Consider the following 20,319-nt stretch of genomic DNA (forward strand, 5'->3'; position numbering starts at 1 on the left):
AGTTCAAACTGAACCTAAATCAACCTGAACTCCAGATTAAATACAGACGAGCAGAACAAACTGAATAAAAACAGCAATAAAGACCTGGTTCTGGTCTGATCTGGACCGGTTCAGGGACTAGAAACTTCTGATCACACACACACACACACACACGTGCACAGCTGCAAATGCCTCTTGGTTGAGTCACCTGGACACACCCCTCACCTGTTGGACACACCCCTAACCACTGAAGTATACTGGAAAACAGACGTGTGTGTGTGTGTGTGTGTGTGTCTTTCAAAATGTTGTAAAAGTTCATAAATGTTCTCTGATGAAAAACAAAGAACCAGAAGTTTCCGTTTAACAACATTTGAGCCTTTATGTGTGAGGTCGTGTTCTCAAAGTATTCGTCCTGTTTCCTGTCCACTCCTTGGTGCACTTTACTGTTGTGACTCTGGTACTAACGTGTGTTGTGTGTTTATGAATGGGTTCCACTGTTCAGGGGGACTAGACGTATGTTGTAGCGCCCCCCGCAGGACAACAGCAGTCATGGGCAGCGTTACTACAGTTTATTATAACCAGCACTCACCTGGTGATGTGGGCGGAGCTTAAAGGGACATTACACACCATCTGGTCAGAAAAGTGTTTAGTAAATTAACTAATGATATTGTACACAAACTCATCATGAAACAGAAAATAACTACACTGAAACGAGAAAGATATTCTTTAACAACAAAGTAACTCACATGTTTGATGAAATAACCAGTAGTGACTCTACGTCCTGAATAATATTTTGTGTATATTTTTCTAGATGTATCCTTTATTTCTCCAAACTCTGTCATTATTGTCTTTGCTGAAAACACTCAGGACCTGTATCTATCGAACCGCTAAAAGAGAACGTTCATATTTAAAGGATATTTTCATAGTTTTTAAGTCTGTCTTGAAACAACACTGTCATGTCCCTATGTACATTGAACGGGTTAATGGTTGCTGTAATTGTCTGTCTCTCTCTCTCTCTGTCTGTCTGTCTGTGTCTCTCTCTCTCTCCGTCTGTCTGTCTGTGTCTCTCTCTGTCTGTCTCTACAGGAGAAGCATCCGTCTGTCGTCTCTCTTCCTGGAGGCTGCAGGTCAGAGGTCATGATCCTGAACCACCCTGAGCTTTCTGGGTAAATACTCTCCTCCTGGTGGAGCACAGTAACACACACACAACACTGAGCTGTCTCCTCCGCTGACATGTGTGTTTGTTTACAGCTGCGTCCTGTTCGTTCATTGGTCGGTGGACGTCTCCAGAGAGGGCGGAGTCTCTCCGAAGATGGAGCTGCTGACAAAGATCCCTGAGAGAGGTGAGACAGGAAGCAGGGCAGAAACACTGAACAGCACCGACTGTTTACTGGGATGTAGGTTTGGTTCTTCAACTCAAAGAATACATTAATCTGGCAAAAAAAAAAAAACATAATGAAATTTTAGTAGTCTTTGTATGGAAATATGAAATACTAGTGCTGTCTGCAACAAGCTCCACCAATAAAGGATGTTTAAAGTAAGGGGTATCAGCTTATTATGATATTAATCAGGACAAAGAAACCAGCAGGTAAAATGTCAACATCAAACGGCTTCGACTAATTTAAACTAGACTGAGTTTCTGCTCAAAATATGCTTTAATTTACGGGTGTGTCATTTTCTAATGAGTACTGAATAAAAGTCTCTCTAGGTTACGTTCGTGAAGTTGAACTGCAACTACGATTATTTCCATCATGGATTAAACCGACGATAATTATATAAATGTATCTTTTTTATTGACAGGCCACTCAGTTTGTTTTATTTTATCGATAGTCCAAAACCTAAAGATTTTGAGTTTACTGTTTAATATCGCAAAGAAAAGCAACAAATCCTCACATTTGAGAATCTGGAACCAGCTCATTTATTTGCAAATTTTTTGCTTGAAATTCACTAAAATAGTCACAAATTAATTTTGTTAAGCGTACAAACCATTACTAGACCACTGTCTCTATTGTCCTTCTACTTTGTACCAAATGACTGGGCTTTCAGGTAACTCTTTGGAAATGGTTACTAACGTATTTGAACATTACAAAACAAATTTTTTTGTGTAAAAACGAGTTTTTCTGACATGGTCATGGGTCAAACTGACTAACTCTGTTCTGCAGAATAATGATCGAAGTGAGCCATAGGTGAGATGATGTGTGTTCTTTGTCTTCCTCTCTGTGTCTCTGCAGCGCTGCAGTTGTTTCCCTCTCAGCCTGTAGGCGGCGCCGCTGAGGCCTTTCAGAGCCTGCTGAGGATTCTGGGACCTGAAGCGGCGCTGGAGTCCGTCATCATGGCGGTCAGCCTTTCATAGGACACATAACTCACTTCTTCTTCTCTGAGAACTGGTTAAAATGTAAAACAAGACATAAACCTCTGATACAGAATAAAGAAAACACACAGCGACGGTTTAGTCTCTTAGAAATCTTTATTCAATAGAAAGAGCTCGACTGTGACGGTTGTAACAGCAGAGCTCACTGGTCAAAATCTACAAAAATAAATAATTTAAATACAAAATGCAGGACAGCAGTGTCGCCTTTTTGTATTTTCAAATAGTTTTCTCCTCTCAGATATTTACACACACGCAGTTATAAGTCTGTAGCATCACAGTGCTGTGATGTTTCTGCAGGCCGACGCTCAGGCAGCAGGCGGAGGCAGAGGCAACCGACCAATCAGACGGCAGCTCAGCTGTCGGAGCTCCGCCTCAGTGAGGACAGTTCGTTTTCTCCCGATTACTGGAACATAATCTTAAAGGAAAGGATTCGTCAGCCCCAGTTTGTGTCTGTTAGTATTATCGTTAATTATATCTGACCAACAACACATTTTAATGACACTTAAATACATTTTAAGAGATTTTCCAGAATCCTTGAAAAATATATTCGGTCTTCTGCACGACGTCGGTGGAGTTTGTGAACATGTGACACAGTCCTGAATTTACTCCTCTAGGACTCCTCCATGTTCACCTTAAAGTTTGACAACTATACAACTCAATCTGCTGATGAAGGGTGTTATGTCTTTCTCTGGATTAGGAAATAAGATTTCAATTTGGTAAAAAATAAAATAAGAAAAAGACAGAATATTTATATCCAGATCAACAGGAAAGTATTATTTATTGACCTGGAATTTATCTTTCAGGTAAAGTTACCGCGTGTTTTTATTCTACACGTTTTATTCTACGGAGGAACGTTTGTGGTCCAAACATTGTTTCATGCATATTTAGAAAGATGTGTGTGAAGGTACGTCACATCGTTGTACTCGACACCTGCAAAGACTTGATGAACGCGTTGTCGTAATTACAGGTTTTCTCTCAAAGCTCCAATATATCCAACTAAATAATTTGGAAGTACCTGAAAAAGCAAATAAAGATGGACGCCAAAGTTGGTCGTTCAAGATACCTGAACACTAAAATAATGGTTAAATTATTTTAAGGCTTTTTCATCAGCACAGCAGTCATACAACCGACTTCAGCCGTCCGATAACATGAACCCTCATAAACACAATATGATGAGACACAAACTGAGGCTGCTTTTCACGATCACACTGACACGATTAGGAAAATAATCTGTCCAGTTGCAGCATTTTGTGATCAGATGATTTGGCGTTAAGTTTGTATATTTGTCACAATGTTTAGAAGGTATAAAACAAATTAAATCAAAGTCATAGTAACATCAGATCGTCCTCCCATGAGCCTCTGCTTCCCCGTCATGCTGCCTGTTGCGTCTTCAGTTCAACAGAACGATCAGTGGTTGGTTCAGGTCACTGCGGTCCACTCTCCAGCCTTTTAGCTCCTCCGCCTCGCAGGCAACGAAGGTTTCAGTCAAAATAAAGCGGGCGACGTGATTGGTTAAAAGGTCAGAAGTTCTGATTGACTGACTGAAGTCTGATTTAAACCTTTTAGTGTTTGGATTTAACAGAATGATGACCGGGTGGACGTGTGATCGTCTCACGTCTGTGATGGACAGTTCATCATCATCACGATGGAGTGTGAAGGTTTTCGGTCTTGTAGTGTGATTTTTGTTTTTAGGCGTTTGGATTGGCTGACGGAGGCGGTGGAGGGTGGAGAGCGGACTCTGTAAACAGGAGCTGAAATCAAGTGTTACCAGTTTATCTGAAGCCTCGGTGAGCGCTGCTGGTTCAGAGGACGATGACGTCACCAGGAGAGCCGATCCGACTACGAGCAACATCTGGACTCGAGTGTTAGAAGTACAACACTCAACATCTGCTGGTGGTGACAAAGAACTTTAAAAAGAGGTTGCTATTCCTCCCGACTCCTGATGACATCACCGTCCCGTCTTCAGAAACCTCCCAGCGCTCCTGAACGCATCATTTTGCAAACATCAGACGACCCTGTGGCGCTTCGGTTTTCGAGTCGTCAGGAGTTCGAGGTACTGAGAGTTCACGGTCGCGTCCACAGCCGCTCTAAGACTAACCCACGCGGCTTAGTCTCCGATCTCAGCTGTGAACGCAGACTGTAACAAAGCGAGTTCTCACACACACACACACACACACACACACACACACACACACACACACACACACACACACACACACACACACACACACACACACACACACACACACACACACACACACACACACACACACACACACACACACACACACACACACACACACACACACACCTACCTACCTTTTGGCACAAAAAAAACCCAGCGGAGCAGCAGCAGCATGAAGCTCGGCCTGTCTCTCTGTTACCCAGAAGCCTTTGCCCTGGTGGGTCAGACGCTGACCTGCGCTGACCTCTTCACTTTAAAATGCTCTGCGAGCGTACGGTCACATTAGTCTTGTTCAGTGATGACACACACTGCATCGGTGTTTCTTATTGGCCGACTCCAGCCTCAATCTGTGGTTTGGACTTCACTTGTGAATAAGAGACGGAGCAAATATGCTCAGCAAGTGTAATGTGACCGTACGTTTAGAAAGCTACGCATCACCAGGTTAGTAAACACAGGAGTGTTAGACGACTACTTAAATGCTGCTTTTCTTCCAACAAAACAGAATATGACAACAAGAGTTAAAATAATGTGCTTTTTTTCCTCTCAAACACAAAAGAAGGTGTTACGTCAGAACAACCAAAGGCAACTGGACACAAACGTCTCCGCTAGAAGAACCCTACAACAGCTGATTAGTCACAAGTCCCAGCTGGACCTTTAAGGGTCAGTTTACCCAAATTATTTAAACATATACACTCAGTACTAAGCAGACAACGGCTGTATCACTAATACAACCCTGTTAATTAAACTATATGCTCATTGTCGAGGTGTTGGTGTATTATGGACTGTAATAACTCAAGCTCCGTATAACTTAACCTCTCTGACGGCATCAACAGATTAACAATAAAAGTTTAAAGGTAAAATGAATAACAGGGCTGATGTACTTGATTGCATTATATTATAAAGGTGTACCTAAGAAAGTGGCCACTGAGTGTTTTTACTCTTCCCTTTAGTGAACTCTCTCCATACTGATTGTTTTGTTTTTATTTCTCCAGGTTTTGAGATTTCAGCCACGAATTTAGTTTCTGTCGGCAATAAAAAAAGACATTTTAAGAATTTACATTGGAACAATTTTCTTCCAAATTAATAGTTTCAATTAAAACACGTCACCGTTGTCTTTTGAAGATTATTATTACTCTTTCGTTATTTATAAAATGTCATTTTTCAATGCTGTGAGAATCAAAGGTTTGTACTGGAGGCACATCTCAAAATCTAGACTAGTAAAAGCAGAACTGGATAGATTTCACTGGAGGGGAGAGGCAAGGCGGATTTTATTATTCGGGTGAACTTACCCTTTAACGATGCTCAACTCTCCTCCCTAAAAAATTAAAATAAAAGTCTCCAACATTTGACCTTCAACATCTCGGCAGAAAATGCCCGATGAGAAAAAGATGTCAACACGACGCCAACAACTGAACAGGAGTCATAACAAAAACAAAAACTGGAGGTCAAGCGTCTCTCGCTGTTATTTGGCTCTCATGATTCAACCTCCCGTGGAGTCCAGCAGAGACCTGAATCCTCTCATCCAGATCTGCTGCGAGTTCAACCCGGACATACACAATGGCTCCGCCTCCCTCCACCAGAGGCCCCGCCTACATTCAGTAAATGACAACTTACGTACGCTAACGCCCAACAACCTGCTTTTCATTCTCCTCTTTCTTTTTTCTTCTGTCTTCTCAGTCTGAAGACCAAATCTCCCCGTAACCTTTCTAATAAATAAGTATGACAGAACAGAGCGATGCTGGGATCCTCCTCCCGATGGGAGCGGCAAGTTGACGAAAAAGTCTAGAATCAGTAACAGAAATATCTGGAAGTTGCTTCAACGTCTGATGAGTTAGTGGTGTCTTCCTGGAGACGAGTGAAGACAAAGTGCTGCAGTACGGTCGCGTATATAAACGGCTCTGGTCTGACGTGACTTTTAGACCTCTGCATCAACACGGTGTCTCTGTTTCAGTCATTGGCGTGGCGTCCGTTAGTCAGTTATCGGGGGAGTTCACATGGGGTGGAAGAGCAGCGTGCAGTCCTCTCGCTCTGCAGCCGTGAAGATGCCGGAGTGTGGCGGCAGAGAGCCCTTTGGCAAGGCACCGCCGGTCCTCAGGTAGCAGGAGACGATCTTCTGGTCCAGGCGCAGCTGGCTGGGGATGCTGTCGAACGGCTTTGGGTCCAGATCCAAGACGGAGACGGAGTAAGAGAGAGCCGGCGGTCTGGAGGAGAGGAAGTCCCTGAGCCGCCTCTGAGTGGAGAGACTGAGGGAGGAGAGGGGGGGAGAGGGGGAGAGTTAATGGTTCAGTTTGAACATGATGAGCTGACGTCTGGCTCCACCTGGTGGACTTCATCAGACACTACAAACGGTACATGTTGTCTTCAGGGACCAAAATGAATGGTGCATTCAGTTGCATATTATCAAAAGAGTATCATCAGGAAGTTACCCTCAAATGGATGACAAAATAAATATATAATTTAACATCAATTAATGGTTTACTTAAGTGTCAGAAATAGTAAAAAAATCAAAAACATGAGAAAATATGTGGTTTAAGTCTCTGAGTCACTTAATGGGACTCTTCTAAGCGATCACCACTCTTACCCTTCATCATCCTCCTCTTCCTCACTGCTGGGCACCAGAGCGACCATGATGGAGCAGTCCTTGGCCGTCATGGCCACGCGGTACTGATGCACCTGAAGTGTAAAACACGCAGCAGTCAGACATGCGACTATCTTTACGAAGTGTTAAGAGGCTGGAAAACAACCAAGTCGCACAAAACATCCAGCGGTGTTTAGGAGTCGCAACATCTCCTCAACCGTCACTGCTTAACCTCGATAGTTATGACCGTCAGTTCATAATCTCTCACTTTCCTACTTGATAAATCAGTATTTTCCCTCAGTCTGTTATTTGAAACTGCACTATCGCTACTGAACTGGATGTTTTTGACAGCGACACTCAGCTCAGCGTTGGTTCTGATGCTCCGACAGACGGTCAGCTGACGAGGGGAAATGTTGCAAAGCGAAACCCGACGTGAGGTTCCGGCTCTCGGCCTCACCTTTGCGACGGCGTACTCCACCGAGCCGTCGTCCTCAGTCGGACATTTCTGCAGCTTCTCCAGGAAGGCCTCGTTGTACGGCCCCTCCATCTGAAGACGGGTCCTGACACAGACAGGAAGTGAAGCCGGAGACCAGACGGTGCCCCTTCATAAGTGACGGGTGAATGAGATTTTTTATCTAAATAAACACTTGTTACTGCAGTTTGTCTTCTGATACTTGTTGACGGTGTGTTACCTCTCTTTGGGGAAGTCCTGCAGGTGTTGCTCCACCCGGCGGTACAGAGGGTAGAGTCCCTCGATGTCCAGCGTGTCCAACATCTGAGTCTGAAGGATCCTGAACAAAACGCTGTCGCTGGGTAAACCCTGAGAGCCTGAACAGAGAGAGAGAGAGAGAGCGATAGAGGTCATCTTTTCTGTTCTCATCACACAGTTTCAGGTCAGAACATTACTTTAAATGTTTAAATCAAGAAGAGTACGTAAAGTCTCGCTTAACATCAAAAAAACATGCACAAAAAGATGCGAGTCAGGCTTTCAGTTTCACATAGTTGCATAATCACATTCAGACGTTATGGACACAATGTTTGTGTTGAGACGACATAAACGCTTCTTTTGAACCACAAACATTTCTGAGAGGCTGCACACAGATCTACAGAGTAACACTTACAATACAGAGCAGCGTCACGAAAAATGTCCAAGGTGACGTCTTCCAACGTCCAAAATAAAGAAAACCGGCAAATAATCACATCGTAAAAGCTGGAGCCAGAATATTTTGTCTAAAAATATATATATATATATATATATATATATATATATATATATATATATATATATATAGCTTGATTTTGGTTTACAGTCTGCATATCGTTAGTCAGCCGAGTGAAGCTCAAACCACCATTAAAAGAGCAGCTCAGTGGAATCACTAAAACCCGACTGGACACACAGAAACAAAGAGTCGGGTTGATAAAGGAGGTTCTCACCGGGGCGAATCCTCTCCTTGTTGAACAGACTCGCTTCACAGAAGCTCCGTCCTTCTCCTCGTGTGTCCGTCACCACCTCTCCATCTCCTCCTCCTCCTCCACTCAGCAGAGCGTTCACCAGGACCTACAGAGAGACGTTTCACTATGAGGCTTCACCACATTGTGTGAGAGATGCTTCACTATGAGGCTTCACCACAGTGTGTGAGAGATGCTTCACTATGAGGCTTCACCACAGTGTGTGTGAGACGTTTCACTATGAGGCTTCACCACAGTGTGTGGTGAAGGAAGATATTTCCAATGGAACCTGGTTAATGTCCTCTCTACAGCCTGCTATCATGGACCGTTTGTTGAGTCTTTAAACCTTCATACAAGATTAATAATTTCAGGATAACTATTATTTTCTTTTTCATGTTAAAAATGTAGATAAAGTACACTAACCTTTGTCAATATATCTAATAAATATGCAACTTCACACTAAAACTGACACCTGCTGAGTTTCTCTTCTCACATCAGGAACACACTGCACGTTTAATGTTTTCTGACTCAGGCATAAATTCTGGGTAATTCTTTGGTTTATTGCTCAGCTGTACAACACTCAATATATTTTTTTACTTCCAACTAAAAGGACACTTGTGTATGAACTAGTTTTACCGTGATGAAGTCGTTCAGGACAGCTTTGCTGGTCATGTGACTGTTGATCCGGTTGTTTCCATACAGGAAGTACGGTCTGAGGTGATGCAGCAGACCGTTCAGGTCCATTGAGTCGTCACTCACCTCCTTACTGCTGTAGATGCACTGACCGCCCTGACGGACACATTTAGGGATGAACTTATAAGAGGAGGAGCTAACTTGTTACATCTACAGCGGGTTAAGAGATCTTAAGCAGAGATTAAGTTTGGTCTCGGTTCAGATACTCCATCTGTATTTTGCGCTTATTAATAAATACTCTTTATACATTTGTCATAAACTTCACAACAGTAACATCGTAGCATGTAACATTCTGTTGATCCCGCCACATGTTCCATTCTTTGAACCAGTAGTTGTGTTGATCGACTGGAAGCTGTGAATGAACATTTCCACATTGTGCGGTGCGCGACGGTTGTGGTGTCTCACCTTGAAGATTTTGAAGTTGTTCTGAGGTTCTTCTATCAGGTGTCTGATGGCAAAGTGCATTCTCTGTCTGTTACTGAACACATGAGAGAAACAAGAGAACCAACAGCTTTATTATCAGTAGCTGAATCTGTGTGTGGTGGTAGGAATAGTAGCAGAAGTTATCTTAATATATATACACACACACACACACACAGTATTGTTATTATGTGGTATTGTTGTACACAGTACTACAGTATAACTGGTCATTTGAGTTCCACACATCTGCAGTAATCTCACCCTGAGAACAAGTCTAGAGGACAGTACAGACTCGGTCTCTTCCACTTCCCATTGGCCACCTGGTGAGAGACGGAATACAAAGTGATGAAGGAAGAAATGTCAAAGAGACACAAGTAGTTAATCCCAGAAGAACAGTTTGTTGTTCTGTAGTCTTTAGGTGTTCTGCCCCTGATTCCGATCTATCTAAGAAGGCATTTCTCTCTCTGTAGGTGTGTCCTTCGTACATCTCGAGAACCGTTCCTCCGGGTTCTTCATACTTATTTGAGGTATTGCTGTGGACCCACGGGAGCGCGTTCTAAAATGTGGTGCAATTGTGGACATGCAAAACATTCAATTTGAATAAACTTTGAATAAAGTGACCAGCACTCTTTGCTGCGGCGGGGCTTCAGGGCTCCGGACACACAGATAGCGAACCAGAGTGTTTCACCGGTGTGACCGTCAATAAGCCGAGACTTTGATGCGTTTGTCCCCCGTGAGTAAGACTGTATTTTCCCGGTTTTATGACTGAAAACTAACTTTAACCACAAATGACGTTACCGCCAGCTAATTAAATCCACGCTGTGCTTTACAGCCGCAGTAGTTACCGCCACTACATGTTTTTCACCGGTGACTCAGACCTTGAGTAACCTCGATTTGGGCGTGTGACGCATGAGGACCGAAGTAAGAGCAAGTGTCCAGAGTAAATTGTCTGTATGAGCAACGCCACAGGCCAAGCAGGCCCATTCTGAACGGGAACTTCACTGATGCACTTTAATTCAGTCCAATCCCATATTTATACTTCCCTAGATATTGGTTACATATGTATCTGACACAGTAAAATAGCAGCTGGAGCAACTAAATCTGACGCATCTTATTGTTCACAAGCTACCTGATCCAAATAATGACGGTCCTGATTATGTTTATAAGCTTAAATTATTGATATGAATGAAGGTTTGGATGTGAGTGGAGAGAAGATGTTTGACTCTGTTGAAGATGCTGGAACTACAGAAAGACTGATAAAGAATGGAGGGTGTTTCCTCTCAAACAAACTAGCTGCAAATAACAATGAGAAACCGTTGTACTGCAGTTTCTGTAGTTGTACACTAGTTTGTGTCGTCGTATACTAGTTTGTGTCGTCGTACACTAGTTTGTGTAGTTGTAGGTGTTGTAGTTACCTTGTAGTGCTGGTGCATGCAGAAGCGGCACACTTTGGTCTTGATGTCTTTGCTGACATGTTTAGAGGACGGCAGGAAGCCACATTTAGGCTAAAAAGAAAAACATACACAAAAAGAGCAGCTGAGTAACACACACACACACACACACACACACACACACACACTGAGTCAAACTCATGTGATTTGTTGTTTTAACTTCGTTTGTCTGAGTGATTCACAGGCAAAGATTTCTGAAACTGTGGTTGCTTCTCAGGAGGAAGAACTTCTTCTTAATCCAGTTTCATTACTAAGATGAAACTGAAATTACAAACGGGCTCAAAAACCCATTAATGTGATCAGAAATGACTCAACTTAACTTTGTTATCTTTGTGCGTTTGGTTATTTGGAATAATTGTATTTTCAGTTGAAGAAACAATGTCAGTGTCACAATACAATTTCAAAATGGGTGAAACAATATCATACCTTAAAAAAATGTGTGTGTGTGTGTGTGTGTGTGTGTGTGTGTGTGTGTGTGTGTGTGTGTGTGTGTGTGTGTGGAGAAATCTGTGTCTGTATGTGTGTGCGTGTATATACCTTGATCTCAATGCAGAGTGGAGGAGTGTGTGTTGCCTGGTGGAGGACTGGAGATGTCAGGTTGGGCAGACAGAGAGCACAGCCGCTGTAGATGTCCATCACCTTATCACAGCGCCAGGCTGAGACAGACACAGACACACACACACACACACATACACAGACACAGACACACACACACACAGAACATGTTCAGTACTCATCTAACCGTCTGCAGGAAAGCGAATAAGCGTTCCCAACACGTGTCTCAGATGTTTCCCACAGAAATGATTAAACACCGTTTTACCTGGTCTCTGATGTTGCACTTTGATTGACAGCTGTCGCACAAACTCCAGCGGCAGCTTGACCACTTCCTGTAGCGAAAAAGAAGACGGTCACTTTAAATCAAGTGTGTGTACAGAACATAGTTCCGTCTCTCTGATCAGCTGGATGGTTTATTATGGGGGTGATGGTGTACAGAGCCGGCTTTCATGGTGAACTTCTTATCGTGCTTAAATCTAAACTTAGCTACCATCTGACCCGGGGAGTAGCGCTCGTGTGCTAAACCCTCCAGACTCAAACTACTACACTGGAACTCATTGTTTTAGTGGATTGCAGCTGCTAGAAAGCTGTCTGGTGTATCGTCCAGCTCTGATGGGAGTGTTCCAATATGGATTCTCTTAAAAACTTAAGAAGTATCTTTAGGTATTAATTAATAATGTCCAATAGAGCTGCTGCTATTCGTTGGTGTAATCGATGAAGTCAACACCGATATTTTAAATCGATTCAATTTATCCGTCTTGCTTTGACTCGCTTTTATTGAATTGTATTTGTTGGTAATGTCCATTTTAATTTTGTTGATCACTTGTTTGTTTCGGCTTCATGAACCCCAACGATTTTACTATTTTACTTGTTTACAGGTCGTAGAGACGGCACATGTGAGAAATGTTGTATTAGGACAAGTGTAGCTCCTGAGAGAAGCGGTTAAATGTAATAAATTGCCTCAAGTCACTTGAGTCGGCGTTGATTTGAGGTTTAATACTAAAAGTTAGAAACATGTGTTAGGGGGAGGTGAGGTTACCAGACCTCTGTGGGCCGCTCCTCCTCTCTGCTTAAGGCTACATTAGCCGCTACGAGCATAACCACGATGATAATTCAGTGCGGCATACTCTTAATGCCAAAAGCCAAAAAAGACAAGATGTAAAAACAACAACAACACATAGTGGATGACAAAAGACAGTGTGAACAGTGTCTTACCCCGCTGTGGATGAACTTGTCTCCCAGCAGGCTGCTCATCACGTTGGAGCTAAAATCAACAATGTTCTGGATCTGCCTGAAGGCCTGCTCCACCGTCTGCAGGACACACACACACACACACACACACACACACACACACACACACACACACACACACACACACACACACACACACACACACACACACACACACACACACACACACACACACACACACACACACACACACACACACAGTTATAACCTGTTTTAAAACTTGACAGACTTGAAACATGTTGACAGAGTACTTATTTACGTTATTTGTTCTCTGGAAGGCGAATAACTCGGATAAGTACTCTGTCAACATTATCTATTCGTGGTTCAACGGATCATAAAACTCACGGTTCGTATCACGGATCAGAGTCACAGATCGGATCAGCACAAAAGAAAAACAGGGAGCAGATAGAACTTTTAGAGATCCCTGACCACGTGGGTTTTTTTTGCCGCTGATACTAATCGTCGATCATCGCCGATGATGTTGTTGTTCGATTATGACGGCTGGTCTACAAGATACCCAAAAAAATAACTTTAACCTTTTTTAATCTGAAGTCGGTGTAAACCATCAAACGTTAAACATGTTATCCTTTTACTTTGTTATAGTCACATATAGTGTTTCTATTTCTCATATAAACACAATTCAAATAATTTGGAAGTAAGCTTAGAGTAAACAGCTCATAATTCATCTAATATCTATTTATGTTGTGAAAACATCTCCTTCAAACAACCGGATTTATTCAAGTTTCTCACCAACTCTACATTTTGTGAGAATCATGAGATCGCTTGCGTCTGTGTGTGAATGAGTGCGTCTCCGTGTCCGTCCACGGCTAATCTCGTAAGGACCTCTCACAATGCAGAGCTAGTCACTTTACTGAGAGCATCTTTCTTGTGATTATCCGTCTTCACCAAACCAAACGTCGACATGTGATTCTGGATAACCGGCCTCGACTCCACTCGCTCTCATCATTGTTCAGACCTCTCCCCTGATCTACAACTGACCATTTGCTAAAAGCTCCTCCCTAGAAACAGAAATGCATTTATTTTTCTTTTCTTTGCACTTTTCAGAACATTTATTCCAGAAATCTGACATTATTTCCGTTGGAACATCCCTCACTGATATCGTTAAACAGCATTTCTTTCACTGATTGAAATGTGTTCTGCTGTTATTAGACAAACAGTCAAAGGCTTCGGGGCTTCAGAGACATGATTCGGACCTTTAACTGCATCAGAGTGTCAATAACAACTCTAGCGCTACTTTTAGCTCCTGTGTTCAAAGTCAATGAGCTTCAAAGTGATGGCAGCTGATGGAGCAGCTGAGAGAACATTTGAATGTTGGGGTTGGGCAGGGCTCCACTTTAGTTTACATTTGGATCAGGGACTGTGCCTTCAAGCGTTTAATCTGAGCAGGATGTAAGCTCTGCTGCCGCTCCACTGACGATAAACAAAGCTGTGACTAAATGGAGCTCTGAGTCTTTACACTGAGCTAAGTTTCTATTGTAGCCACACTAACAGGTATGAGCTCATCTTGTCAGACAGTCAGGTGCTGCTGGGAATCTACGATTTTATTCATCTTATATATTGTGTTTACTAACACGACACATTTCAATGAATCAGCCAGTTGTGAAATGAGAGCTCACACTGAGCCCTGACTGATTTGGTTAACTGATCGTTCCAATTAGGTTTTATTCAAGATTTGATTTGCTTTGTAGAAAAGAAGAAGAAGAACGGAGCTGCAGACGGGTGGAAGATGACGACGGTTTGTCTGTTTTGAAGTGAGAGCTGGAGGTAAGTGTATGTGGGTCAGTCACATCATCTAATATCTAATATACCTCTCCAAATAATAATTAAAACAAGCTCATTAATGTTTGTAATGGACCTTTTCACAGCATCGACCCCCTCAAACTGAACATGAATGACAATCTTCTGTCAAACGTTGGGATTTAAAAGAGTTAACTCTGTAAAGTCTGTCAGAAAGAATAACAAGCACACGTTGACTAAAAGATTCACCCAGCTTTCTATGTGGCCTTCTATGTGGCCTGTCCAGCTTTAGCTTCACAAAACACAGACTCATATTTACCTGCGGTGGGTTCTCAGAGTCCTCGGCTGGATACTTGAGCAGGCGTAGAACTCTGGAAAGCTGCGAGAACAGAAGAGGAGCTCAGTTAGGACCAGTGGAGCCTCATTTAAACACGGGACTCACCTGGACTCACACCTGAACTACTCAGCAGGGTCATCTCCAAGAGATTCATGAGGTGGGTTCAAATACTGACACAGTAAATTCACTGCAAATTAGGATCATGCGGCAACTTCTGGTTGTGAAAAGTGAAGCCAATGTAGAAGTGTCTTTAACCTGCATTCTCTCTAGTGTCCACCAGGGGGCGACTCCTCTGGTTGTATAGAAGTCTATGAGAAAATGACTTCTCTCTTGATTTATTACCTCAGTAAACATTGTAAACATGAGTTTATGGTCTCAATCTCTAGTTTCAAGTCTTCTTCAATACAACATGATGTTCATTTAGTACATTATGGTCCATTTAGAGTCAAACAGACCATAAAGCAGGGTATGCTTTGGTGCGGGGCTACACAGTGATTGACAGGTCACTATGACACTGTTGTCTGTGTTTTTGCCTCAGAACGTTCACAGTGTGATTTCACTTAATTCACATTGAGCGTTTGGATGTACTTAGCTTCACCCTCTCGAGTCACTTCTGGCTAAAATGACGAACTCAAGGCTTCAAACCCGCCGTCCACAAACCAACAGCGACGTCACGGTGACTGCGTCTGCTTCTCACAGTCTACGGTTGGAATAAGTGTCTGATTGTCTAAAGAGCTTTTCAAACAGAACACAATGTACGATTAACTGTAACAATGCATGACAGTGACTACTTCTGTCAGCATTAGGGTGTGTTTGAGTAAAGAACATCCATATACCTAGAATTATAACTTAGTGAGTATCTACCACATAGCTCAGAGGAATCAGGTTCTGCAGGAAACCCGACGATGTGGTAATGAGCACTGCAGTGACCTGGTTACAGTGAAAGTGACATTTAGACACTAGGTCGCTCATCAAATGACTTCATTATTTTAAGTGTATTGTTGACACACTTTGTTGTGGAACGGATGCTGCAGTGAGAGTTTTTCCTTCAGCTCAAATGAGTCTACATTTTACAGTTCAGTGGTGGAAACCGGAATAACACATGACTATAATAATAGTACAGAACAAACCCATTACAAATGGAGTTATGTACACTTGCACGGATGGTCCCTGGTTGTGTAAAAGGTGTCTGTGAGCTCTTCATCATTCACAGCCCGTCACATTCCTCTCTTACATAATCACACCTGATGAGTCAGAGGTGTAGTTAAGATTGGGCGACAACGGTGATTCATGTCAGCAATCGTTAGCTTATGTTGTCATCTCTTGTTTTATTTGACCATTGTGGTTACAAAGGGATGAGCGTGACGGATCGTGGGAATATTTTAAATGTCATGTATTTAATATGCTGGACCAGCCGAACACAGATGGTTCCGTTTGGTTATAAAAAACCGTAACAGTTTTGCCATTGATTTACCAGACGATGTTTTCCATATTGTCTACCACACATATCTATTTATATCTCCTCCTCTCCCACGAGAGTTTTGCTCATACTGAAGCATTTAATGTTAGAAACAGAACATATATACATATTAAACCAACTTTTCGGGTTCAAACTTCAATGTTTCAAGCAACGTCTTTCACAAAATGAGGAATTTGTAAAAAGCAAAGACGATATCTGAGAATAAGCAAACTCTGAAACTTAAGATTGCAAGGTGACACAAACTACTTTAATGCTGTTTAAGGTTGTTTTACTCTTCAACAAAGTTATTAATCTGTAAAAACTCGTGATAACTATCAACAATGAAAAGAATGCAGTCATATATATGACATACCTGCAAAATCATTAAAAAAACAATTAAAACTCATCTTTTTAAATCTGCTTTTGATGTCATCTATGTTGTTCTTATTGTCATTACTTCTATTGTTTCTGTTTCTACCATGTAAAGTGTCTTTGAGTACCTTTTAAAGCGCTATTCAAACAAAATGTATTATTATTATTATTATTATTAAGAGTATCGGGACTAAATGTGAGATCATTTCACAGAGTACGATCACTCCATTTTAAGTCAGTAAAACAGCCACAATGGATTATTTCCCAGTAAGACAATGTAAACAATCAAAAGCTTTGACAGCACGCGAGCTGATCATCTCAGTGCTGTGACGTCATACCCTCACAACACGTCACCGGTTGCTCAATAACAACTTGACCAGACCTGCAGGTCCCGTTAGGCAGTAAAGTGACAGTGTGGGAAACCAGAGGAGGATGCTAATGGCTAATATTAGCTCCTCCAGCAGCCCGTTAGGATCACAGCTAGTTGTTTGCTAGCAAGCCGGCTAAGCTAGCAACCACATGCTAATAATGCTACCGATGATAGCTACATAAAGTCCTGACAGTTGACATTTAACACCCTTCAGTTATGAACACATATCTCAGATAATCACGACAGTAACACCCAGCAGAAGTATATGTAACGTAAAGTGTGACGCGGGTGGTGCATGTCCTCTTAAAGCTTCTTTTTTTATTCTTCTTCTGCTTTAGCTCAAACTTGGATTAGCTTCACGTTAGCTTAGCTTTACTTCACCTGTACGTGTGAGACCACCAGGCTCTTGTTTCCCTCTCCGTGATACTTCCAGTCGTTCTCATCCATTTTGTCCAGTTCCATCACACCAACGACGACAAAGACTGTGAGTTCCCGTTAACGGCCAGAAAAAGTAACACGAGACGTCACAGAAACATACAAGTACGGTGACTGGTGCTACTGGCTGCTAGCAATAATTCAGAAGTACTTTAGGACCAACTGACTTCTTCTTCTTCTTCTGCTACTGCTGCTGCTGCTGCCCGGCCCAGGCTGACGTTACCGACAAACATACTACTTTAGATTAGGCCTTCAAAATAAAAGTCAAAAAGGTTGGACGAACAGATCGTAATGTTATGAGTTTAAAGTCTTAATTTAACAGCTAAAAAAAATCATATTTTGAGAACACAGTTGTAATTTATTAAAGAAAAATCGTAGCAAAAACAGTATTCATTTTAAGTAATTTTACAAGATTATCTAATTAAAATTTAAAAATGTAAAGTAAAAAAAGTACATGATAAGCAAATAAAGTCAGCACAAAGTCACAATATTATGACACTAAGTCATAGTTTAATGAGAAAGTCAAGACCTATGAGGCAAAAGTCAGATAACAAGCACAACGTTGTAATTTTGTGAGAACAAGTCATAAGAAAAAGTTATATTACAATAATAAAGTTGTAATCTTACAGTAAAACTCATTATATTTGAGATATTGTGAAATTATGAGAAAAAAATTATACTATGAGGATATAGATTCAATATTACGTAAAGGAAAAGTAATATTTTATGAGAAAATGTCCAACATTGAAATAAAAAAGATTGACTACTTTATCGTAATATTTTTGTACGTTTACTTAATATTATGACTTATCTTCACTTCTTTATTTAAAGACAAATAAGCACCAAGTTAAGAATCAGAATACCTCAATCACCTCATGCCTCTTGTAATGACACCACTGAATCATTCTACTATTTCTTTAGGTGAGCTTTTGTTTGTGCTTTTATTTTTTAGCCGTTTCCGGTGGTATTCTCGTTAACTCTGTCCAGCTTGATTGGCCGTTTGATTGACAGGTTGATGGACCGCTCCCTTTAACGAGCTATCCATTGATGCCCCGCCTACTCCGCAGTGATTGGACAAGTGGAGATCGGTCGGGGACAAAAACTTAAATTTAGTTTCGAGAGCGAGTCGAAATGAAGTTTAGAGGATCCAGAAGTGGAAACGTACAGGGGGTCACGTGCTTTATGACTAATGCCTAAATTTAAATGAGAAAGAGACAAGAACATCCCTCAGCAGCAAAGGAAAAGTACAGTTTTTGGGGAATCTGATAGCAGTCCGGTTAAATAAGTAGTTCTACATTTGTTCTGAAATACTAGTAAAAGTTTGAAGTACTTTATTCTTACATTCCTCTTTAATTAAATATTGTAGTTTTACTCAACTATATTTATTTGACGGCTTTGGTTACTATTTACTTAAATATATGACATATGATGAGCCGATATAATATAATATCATTGTTGATCTAACTTCCCAACAATATTACAATTTCCAACAATATTACAATTCCAATTCCCGTTAGAATAAACATAAAACAGGATTAAACTTGTGATATCTATATCAGATGTGAGACGACTCTGTATTGGAGATATTAATCTTTGTAGGAAGCAGACAAACAGGTGGAGGAAGTACTCCGTTCATTTACTCAAGTACAAGTAGCAATACAACTGTATAAAATACTCAACTACAAGTAAAGAAAGTCCTGCATTCAAAATGTAAAAGTGCAGAAGTATTAGCAGCACAAACGTACCCAAATAATGCAGAATGAATACAGCTGTCAGTGTTATACTACGATGTAGTATTATTATTATTATGATGTAAGCTGTTGTCGTTGGTCAAGGTGGAGCTATTTGTAAGTACTTCATGTACTTTTTGAAGTTTAATCTGTAAAAATGGACCATATTTTATACTGATCATGTTTTGTGTAAAATCTTAATTTGAAAAGTAAAGTAAATTTATTAAAGAGCAGTAAAAAGTGCAGTATTACTCTGTAATGTAGTCGAGTAGAAGTATAAAGTAGCATGAAATGAAATACTCGTGAAACTCAAGATTTATGGGTGTTTGTCTTCTGTCAAGATTTTGACTTAAAATATGATTTAGTCAAAACAACAGAAAGCAAACTCTTAATTTACTCCACGTTGTTAAAGTACATAAGTCTGAAATATTAACATCTCACTTCACTGAGTGATCGATTCATTTAATTTACAAATATATATTTTTTATAATTCGTCTCACAGATTGTGAGATGAATTATAAAAAAAAAAAGTGATTTTGACATCAAACACAATCTGACTGTTAATAGTGTGATTTTATTTATTCAGTTGTCCAACGCAGTCATTCTACATACCTCGCCAGTCTTACCTGGTAACGAATCAATAATATTTATTATAACTGCAGTTGGTTATTACTTAAAAACATTTAATGAACTGTTGAACAAACCGGGATCTTAACTTCAAGATCTTATTTTTGTGTTGATGAACAGAAGCTTCGAGTCACAGACTTGAGTCATGAGACTGTTTTAACATCTAAACGTGTTTTTAAAAGTTCTCATCGTTGTATTTTTAGAGGTCTCACCTCTAACTTCTCTCAACTTCATGAGCGACTTTTAGCTTTTAAAAACTCTGTTAGGACAAACCTTTAAACCTCGAGATGCTTCGTGAA

At 41.1% G+C, this 20,319-nt stretch overlaps 2 protein-coding genes across 3 annotated transcripts in view; one reads left to right on the plus strand and one right to left on the minus strand.

Annotated features, from left to right (window-relative positions):
* Nucleotides 1–2,339, plus strand: part of cenpp (centromere protein P) — a 75,336-nt gene extending 72,997 nt beyond the window's left edge. Inside the window, exons 7-9 of the mRNA XM_079185301.1 lie at nt 1,066–1,145; nt 1,231–1,322; nt 2,211–2,339. Of these exons, the coding sequence (XP_079041427.1) occupies nt 1,066–1,145; nt 1,231–1,322; nt 2,211–2,332 (294 nt within the window). The 3' untranslated portion in view covers nt 2,333–2,339. The remainder of the gene's footprint in view (nt 1–1,065; nt 1,146–1,230; nt 1,323–2,210) is intronic.
* An 88-nt stretch (nt 2,340–2,427) lies between these two features.
* ippk (inositol 1,3,4,5,6-pentakisphosphate 2-kinase) lies at nt 2,428–17,831 on the minus strand. Of its 2 annotated transcripts, none has more exons than XM_079186439.1 (14): nt 17,610–17,831; nt 15,010–15,069; nt 12,897–12,992; nt 11,947–12,013; nt 11,664–11,782; nt 11,091–11,180; nt 9,937–9,995; nt 9,661–9,733; nt 9,199–9,351; nt 8,548–8,671; nt 7,806–7,941; nt 7,571–7,673; nt 7,117–7,208; nt 2,428–6,778 (listed from the first exon to the last, which is right to left on the minus strand). In XM_079186439.1, exons 1-14 carry the CDS (start codon nt 17,688–17,690, stop codon nt 6,526–6,528), a joined length of 1,506 nt encoding a protein of 501 aa, XP_079042565.1. In that variant the 5' UTR covers nt 17,691–17,831; the 3' UTR covers nt 2,428–6,525. The 2 variants fall into 2 exon arrangements, with proteins under 2 accessions (XP_079042565.1, XP_079042566.1); XM_079186440.1 differs by having other exon boundaries at nt 7,571–7,715.
* Nucleotides 17,832–20,319: the final 2,488 nt, after the last annotated feature.

This window comes from Pholis gunnellus, assembly GCF_910591455.1.
Source record: "Pholis gunnellus genome assembly, chromosome: 3".
Lineage (NCBI taxonomy): Eukaryota > Metazoa > Chordata > Actinopteri > Perciformes > Pholidae > Pholis > Pholis gunnellus.

Bases quoted from the DNA above. Each gene is read 5' to 3' on its own strand.
- ippk (XM_079186440.1), bottom strand. From the start codon at position 17,690: ATGGAACTGGACAAAATGGATGAGAACGACTGGAAGTATCACGGAGAG. The intron at 15,070-17,609 runs GTGAAGTAAAGC...CTGTTCTCGCAG, and splicing joins TGGTGGTCTCACACGTACAG to CTTTCCAGAGTTCTACGCCT. The intron at 6,779-7,116 runs GTAAGAGTGGTG...CTCCTCCCTCAG, and splicing joins GAAGAGGAGGATGATGAAGG to TCTCTCCACTCAGAGGCGGC.